The sequence below is a fragment of the Nansenia antarctica genome (genome assembly GCF_963989245.1).
Source record: "Nansenia antarctica genome assembly, chromosome: 6".
NCBI lineage: Eukaryota > Metazoa > Chordata > Actinopteri > Argentiniformes > Microstomatidae > Nansenia > Nansenia antarctica.
Genome location: NC_137676.1, coordinates 6,547,325 through 6,555,236, shown reverse-complemented (window position 1 = coordinate 6,555,236; position 7,912 = coordinate 6,547,325). Strand labels below are relative to the sequence as shown.

At 51.5% G+C, this 7,912-nt stretch overlaps 1 protein-coding gene and 1 pseudogene across 2 annotated transcripts in view; one reads left to right on the top strand and one right to left on the bottom strand.

The window, feature by feature from the left end:
- scube3 (signal peptide, CUB domain, EGF-like 3) overlaps positions 1 to 7,912 on the top strand; it is a gene marked incomplete at both ends in the record, with an annotated part of 104,502 nt that overhangs the window by 26,192 nt on the left and 70,398 nt on the right. The window contains one exon of the mRNA XM_080533548.1: positions 1,167 to 1,292. Within this exon, the coding sequence (XP_080389674.1) occupies positions 1,167 to 1,292 (126 nt within the window). The remainder of the gene's footprint in view (positions 1 to 1,166; positions 1,293 to 7,912) is intronic.
- Positions 5,443 to 7,112, bottom strand: LOC308159610 (annotated as a pseudogene). The gene is made up of 3 exons: positions 6,935 to 7,112; positions 6,473 to 6,621; positions 5,443 to 5,536 (listed from the first exon to the last, which is right to left on the bottom strand). The product of its transcript is annotated as an uncharacterized misc_RNA (transcript).

Here is a 7,912-nt window from a genome sequence, read left to right as displayed (position 1 = left end):
CCTCCCCCCCCCCTCTCCTCTCCCCGCCCCTCTCCTTTCCTCTCCTCTCCTCCCCCCTCTTCCTCCCTCCTCTCCCTTCCTTCCTTTCCCTCTCCTCTCCTCTTCCCTCCCCTCCTCTCCCCTCACCCCCCCCCCCTGCCCCCCTCTTCTCCTCTCCTCTCCCCTCCTCTCCTCCCCCCTCCCCTCCCCCTCATCCTCCCTTCATCCTCCTCTCCCCTCCACATTGCGCTCTGAAACTGTTGTTTCAGCTGTATGTCTGCTTCTCCTCAGTGTTACTCATGGCCTCTGCTCTTTCTCCCCACCCCCCCCCCCCCCTCTCTCTCTCCCTCTCTCTCTCTCTCTCTCTCTCTCTCTCTCTCTCTCTCCGGCCACCCGTCAGGTCCCTGGTGTGTCTCTGTGGCCACAATCACTTCTACCATCTGTACTGAGAGTATCCTCTCTGCCTTCTCTCTCCACATAATAATGACATAACACGTATTGTTAGATATATTTTAGTAGTTACATAACCATTGTGTGGCGTTAACGTTTCTTTTGTGCAATAGCGAAAACCTCTCAACTCCGTTCATTGGCAGTCACGATGGAATTATTACAGCGCGATAATCCCACGTTGTTATTAGGAGTCATGAAAAAAATTAAATAAAAATGTTTCTAGGGAACTTCGGCTTTATTGGGATGGAGACAGTAGAGGTTGACAGGAAGGATGGGCGAGAGAGAGAGAGAGAGAGAGAGAGAGAGAGAGAGAGAGAGAGAGAGAGAGAGAGAGAGTGAGAGAGAGGGGGGATGACATGCAGAATTATGTCAATGGCCAATATCCAACCTGAGACTCTGCGATGATAATATGGTCTGCACCCGAGTGTGCTCCGCCACTGTCCCCTCTCCTAACCTGTCCCTCTCCCTCTCCTAACCTGTCTCTCTGCCTCCCCGTCTTCTAACCTGTCCGTCCCCCTCTCCTAACCTGTCCTTCTCCCTCTCCTAACCTGTCCCTCTGTCTCTCCTAACCTGTCTCTCTCCCTCTCCTAACCTGTCCCTCCCCTCTCCCTCTCCTAACCTGTCCTTCTCCCTCTCCTAACCTGTCCCTCCCCCTCTCCCTCTCCTAACCTGTCCTTCTCCCTCTCCTAACCTGTCTCTCTGCCTCTCCTAACCTGTCTCTCTGCCTCTCCCTCCAGATCTAGAAGAGTGTGCTACGGAGTACAACGGCGGCTGTGTCCATGACTGCATCAACATCCCGGGGAACTACAGGTGCACCTGCTACGACGGCTTCCGGCTGGCGCACGACGGACACAACTGCCTAGGTGAGTGTGTGTGTGTGTGTGTGTGGGGGGGGAGGGGGTCTGCGTGTGTGTGTGTGTGTGTGGGTGGGTGTGGGTGTGGGTGTGGGGGGGTCTGCGTGTGCACACGCATGTGTGTGTGAGTGTGCGTGCATATGTATGTGTGTGTATGCATGTGTGTGCCTGTGTGTGTGTGTGAGCGTATGCGTGTGCACATGCATGTGCGTGTGTGTGAGCGTATGCGTGTGCACATGCATCTGCATGCGTGTGTGTGTGAACAGCTGACGACCTTGTCGTCCCTTTGAGCCGTGGCGTTAAGCCACGACGACACAAGAGAGAGAGAGAGAGAGAGAGAGAGAGAGAGAGAGAGAGAGAGAGAGAGAGAGAGAGAGAGAGAGAGAGAGAGAGAGAGAGAGAGAGAGAGAGAGAGAGAGAGAGAGAGAGAGACCGCGGCGGTACAGGCGGCGCCTCTATAGGGAACACCCGCCGTCTGTCCACCCCGCATATGTCCAAGTCATATAAGTATTGAACTTTACATAATTCGTGTTGTAGCATAACTTATCCCGACTCCCTTTATGGATGGTCACATCACATCACACCCCAGGAAGGGTCCTGAGTCGGGGATAATGTCTTTTTCAGCGCTCGGGGCGTTTGATCTTTCAGACGACGGCGACTCGACAGCGTTTTCACATTTGGCAGCGATTTCCCTTCGTCCCATGTTAGCAGGTACTGTGGAACTCTCACGGTTCCTGCGATTCACACACGTGGAAAAAAAAGGGCCTGTATTTTAAACAAGTCTGGCGAAAAAGGGGGGAGAAAAGGGGCGGTGGGGGATTTATGAAGAGCTTGACCCTGGTCTCGGAGCTCTGAGCGAGCCTTCAGCGAGCGTTCTTTCCCATGGTTTAATATTACACCCGTGTGCCGCTCGCATTAGCCCCCTTGGAGCAGCAGCTCACATTCAACTTAAAAAGGTTACAAAGTGAAGGGAAAGTCTGCTGTTAGTCGGTCTGTTCTTAGTAGGAGATGCTAAACATAGACACCCCCCCCCTTTCACCCTCTCCCTCCCTCTCACTCTTTCTTTCTTTCTTCTCTCTCTCTCTCTCCCGCTCTCTCCTCCGCTGTCTCTCTCTCTCTCTCTCTCTCTCACTCTACCCCCAGCCTGTCTCTCTCTTTCTCTCTTTCTTTCTTTCTCTCTCTCTCCTGCTCTCTCCCCCGCTGTCTCTCTCTCTCTCTCTCACTCTACCCCCAGCCTCTCGCTCTCTCTCTCTTTCTCTCTCCCTCTCTCTCTCTCTTTCTCTCTTTTTCTTTCTCTCTCCCTCTCTCCCCCTCTGTCTCTCTCTCACTCTACCCCAGCCTCTCTCTCTCTCTTTCTCTCTTTCTTCTCTTTCTCTCTCTCTCTCTCCCGCTCTCTCCCCCCTCTGTCTCTCTTCTCTCTCACTCTACCCCAGCCTTTCTCTCTCTCTTTCTCTCTTTCTTCTCTTTCTCTCTCTCTCTCTCCCCCAGCCTCTTGCTCTCTCTGTCTCTCTCTCTCTTCTCTTTCTCTCGCTCTCTCTGTCCCGCTCTCTCCCCCTCTGTCTCTCTCTCTCTCCCCAGACTCTCTCTCTTGCTCTCCCTCTCTTGCTCTCCCTCTCTCCCTCTCTCCCTCTCTCCTCCCCCCCCCCCCTCCTCCACCTCCACTTCCCCTCCCACCGTCTGTCTTCCTCTGCTCCAGTCTCTAAATCCCAGAGTCAGAGCCCTGCCTGGTCCACAGAGCTAGCCTCCGCCTTGTCGGCCCGGAACCTCAGCATGAAGCGTTTAAATCGACATCCAAAACCTCCTCTTTTCCTGTTGTTTATTGCTGTGAATTGACCGTAAGTGAGCAATAACAAGTGTTATTTAGCCCAACGAGCCTCATCCCTCATAGGCGGTGCTTTGTGATGACATACGGCTTTGTTGCGTAATCTATTTGAACAGTTCTTGTCAGCACTTACCTACGTGGGCACAAAACATCTCGTATCAGAGCTACTCGTATCAATTGTTGTGCGTGCCCTGAGAGAGATGGAGGTAGCAAACCAACCTCCCCCTTAGAGATTGATAAACATGTACAGGCTTGACAGTGCCCTTGTCTCCCTGGCATTGTTATACAATCGCTTTAATTTTTTTCTCTTTCTTTTTTTCTCTCTCTCTCTCTCTCTCTCTCTCTCTCGCACTTACATTCGCACACACACACACCCTCACTATCACACACACACACACACACACACAGAGAGAGACACTCACACACACGCTCCCACTAACGCACACACACACACACACACACACACACACACACACACACACACACACAGAGACACACACACACACACACACACACACACACACACACACACTCGCATGCACAGTCTGAGGCAGGGTTATTTTCCAAGCCATTTAGCAAGGCCCATTTAGATGTGTGTGGATCATTTGCTGTGCTGCGGATGAGTTCCTGTCTTGCATGCAGGTGTGTGATTGGAGTATCTGTGGTTGTGGGGCTGCTGCCTCTGAAAATAGACAGGCCCCCATCAATCTCTTTGATATATCCTATCACCCATTTACACACACACACACACACACACACACACACACACACACACAGACACACACACACAGACACACACACACATACACACACACACACACACAGACACACACACACACACAGACACACACACACACACACACACACACACACCATTTGAGAACTAAACCCAATTTTCTGTGTGTGTGTGTCTGTGTGAGTGTGTGTGTGTCTGTGTGTCTGTGTGTGTGTGTGTGTGTGTGTGTGTGTGTGTGTCTGTGTGTGTGTGTGTGTGTGTGTGTGTGTGTGCATATGTGTGTTTGTTTTGTTTGTGTGTCCATGTATCTGTGTGTGTTCTGTGTACCTCCCACTTCTGTCATGGTTCTTCTGCAGGGTTCTTCACAGATGACCTGCTGGCCAGAAGGCAGTGAAACCCCAGTCCTGTAGCTTCCTACACTCAGCGCCTTCTTCATGTTGAAAAGTCTTGTCCTTGTCTTCATGATGTGCCCCCACAGACATGAATAACAAGCAGATGAATCATCGTAGAATCTGCATAGAATCACTTCTAGTTCTTTAACACTACGCAACACTCGTTCGATCACCGAGATTACAGGACATAGAAGTTAGAACATGTGGAGCAAAGGGGTGTGAATCAGTACAAAAATGTGATCTTTTGTGAGGGTTAAGTTCTGTTGAGAAGTGCAATACTAAGTTTTGAGAAGTGGAATACCATTCAGCAATAGTGCTGCATGAGAAGGTTTCGAGCCCCCAAGTGCAGACACTCCTCATTAGATGTTATTCAACAGTCTCCTTCTGGTTTGGTGGAGAACCTTGAGGATTTTAAGAGAAAAAACGTATTATCCGTTACGTCCCTCCTCCAGAATACTAAGTGAATAATCCTCACCACAGAGGCAAGAGAGGAAGAGCCTTTCGCTGGGGTTTCATGTTCGGGTTCCAGCTTCCTCCAGGTTTAAGCGCCTTTAGCCCCCGAGATCAGAATTGCCTGTAACTGGAGTGTCTGAGCAGCTGGTGACCTGGGGTGTCGGGGGGGGGGGTCAGACCCAGCAGAGCCCTGCAGAGAGGAGTTGGGGACCAGACACCTGGACAGTGTCTGATGAGACCCTGCAATCAGAAAAGATAAAAACCCACCTGGTCCCTCCCAAGTTCGGGCCACGGCACTGTCACCAGCCCATGGGTTTACAGTGTATTAAGTTAGCAGTGCTCCATACTGTGTGTGTGGAGCATACATATAGATATATATATATACTGTATCTATGTTTTATCGCAGTGAAGGCTGGTGGAGGTAGGAATCGGAGGACTGGCTCATTGAAATTGAACGAGGAATGGTATCAAACATGTGAGATTCATGTTTGAAATGCTGCTCGCCTCTGACGTTCACCCACCTCCTCAGTAGTGTTCACCCTCCGCCCTCCATCCCTCCCTCCGTCCCTCTCTCCGTCCCTCCTCTCACGTCGCCCTCTCAGGCACTGCCCTGCCCTCACCAGCAGGGGGCTGACACTGATTGCGGCCCATCAGGCCAGGAGCCAGTCGATATGTGTCACCTACGCGGCGTTCTCCTTGGCCAACTCTCGCTGCGTGCGCCACATGACTCCCGGTAATTAGCGGTGTTGTCGGTGTTTATGACGTCGGTCGGTAGCGGCGGGCGGGCGGGCGGCGGAGCGTGAAGCTGACCGCAGCCTCGCCGGGACGCTCGGATTTTCTGTCGTCGCGCCTGAGCGGCCCCACGGAACGAACGTCACCCACAGAGACGTCAGGAAGTCAGCAAGGTGGAAGCGATGGCGTGTCAGAGTGGATCTGTCTGTCTGTGTGGGGTACGATGTCGCACACTGTATAATTTACCTCATGGGGCGAGATTGGAGCCACTTATGTCTCAAGATCTCTGACAGCGAAACACCGCGGCGAGGAAGCGAAGCGTAAACAATCCCATTCATTTTTTATGAGCGGGATGACTTTGAGGTTCTTGAAGACAACATGGACATATTTCCCATGTATCATTCATTGACACGAATCACCACACCTTTATTCATAACGGATGTGCGGTGACCAAAATGGAGATTTGATTTAGGGTCTTAACTCATAAAGTTTGAGAAAGGAAATCTCAATGTGAATTGCATCCAAGACACACATCGTCCTAACAATGGAAAGCAGATGCGGCCTGTCCGTTTATCCCCACTAAGGTACACATTTATGAGCTGTGTGTTTTGTTTTTGCTTCTTTACAAACCCAAATTCCTTCTTATCACTGGTACGGTCCGGTGCAATTGCTCAAGTATGCTGTGTGGTGGCAAATATCATTCACATCTGTACAAACACACCATGATGGATTTATGGCCTCCCGACCACAAATCACATATTTTCTAACCTTTGGCCTCAGCTGAGGAACATTACAGAGGATCACGTTACAGAGTTGTCCAGCGCTGGTCGGTCGGTCGTACCCGGCAGAAGGAACAGAGACAATTAAAATGCAGATGCCCTGTGTTCTTTGGCAAGACCTAGTTTAGTATCTGCTAGTATCCACCACCCCCACCTCCATGACCAACCCCAATCCTTACCAACCACCACCACCACCAACCACCACCATTACCACCAACACCACCATTACCATCACCCCCACCACCCCCACCTCCATGACCAAACCTAATCCTTACCAACCACCACCACCACCATTACCACTACTATCACCACCATAACCACCACCACCTTCAGCACAACCACCACCACTACCATCACCACCACCACCACCACCACCACCATAATTACCGCCACCATTACCACTACCATCACCACCACCACCACCACCACCATTACCACTACCATCACCACCACCACCACCACCACCATTACCACTACCATCACCACCACTACCACCACCACCATTACCACTACCATCACCACCACCACCACCACCACCATTACCACTACCATCACCACCACCACCACCACCACCACCATTACCACTACCATCACCACCATAACCACCACCACCACCACAACCCACAACCACCACCACCACCATCACCATCAACACCACCACCACCATAACCACCACCACCACCACCACCACCACTACCATCACCACCACCACCACTACCATCACCATCAACACCACCACAACCACCATAACCACCACCACCACCACAACCCACAACCACCATAACTACCACCCCCACCACCACCCCCCCCAGCACAACCACCACCACCACCACCACCACCATCCTGAGCGTGACTAAACACAAGCAGAACTAGAATAGCCGGCACCAATGTGTGGCAGCTCTGTCTCCAGAGCATGTTGGGATGATTCCAGCCCTGAGATGAGCTGTTGTCTCGTTCACTTATTCATCATGCAGCCTTCGCTCTCCCTGGCAACAACAGCCTGTCAGTGGCTGCAGCAGAGCTTCAGGTCTCAGACGGCGTGCACAGCGACAGTACCGTGCGCGCCTTTCATTGGTATTGATGGACAGTGATTGGGTTCCAGGTGAAGGTTATTTCTGTCAGTAAAGACTGTGGCGTTTTCATACTAGTGAAAAGTGCAAACCAATGATGTCTGCCATTTTCTTTTTCAATGACATGTTGATCCCCATAGCAACAGTCCTACTTGATAAGTAGAAAAGCTTCGCCCCCCCGCCCCCGCCCCCGCCCCCACTATAGTGTGACAGCTTTGAGTGATCGCTTAGTCGGGCCCTTTATACCTCCAATCCCCAGGGATCTTGTTGTAAGACTGGCTAATCAAACTCAGAGGATCTAGAGACCGGTGTATTATTGACCAGGGACTGATGGGAAAGTGCAGTCGTCAGAGGGAGAGCCTCGAGTTGATTCGCTCTAGCCTTTGAAGCGCACCGAGGTGCTGCACTTTTAAAGTGCATTTGCTTCACTTTAAAGGTTGGCGGTGATAATCCCCCTACCACCACTCACTTGACAGAATTCCATTTGATTCTGTCCTGGACCTTTTCTTTTCCCCCTGTGGACGTATTCATCTCTTCTTTGGGCTTGCCGGAGTAGGGAGAGAAGGGAGCCGGGATAATGATGATGATCGTGTTAACCCCCCATGCCTAGCCGTGGCTCAGCGAGAAGGCTAATGCTACCTCTCC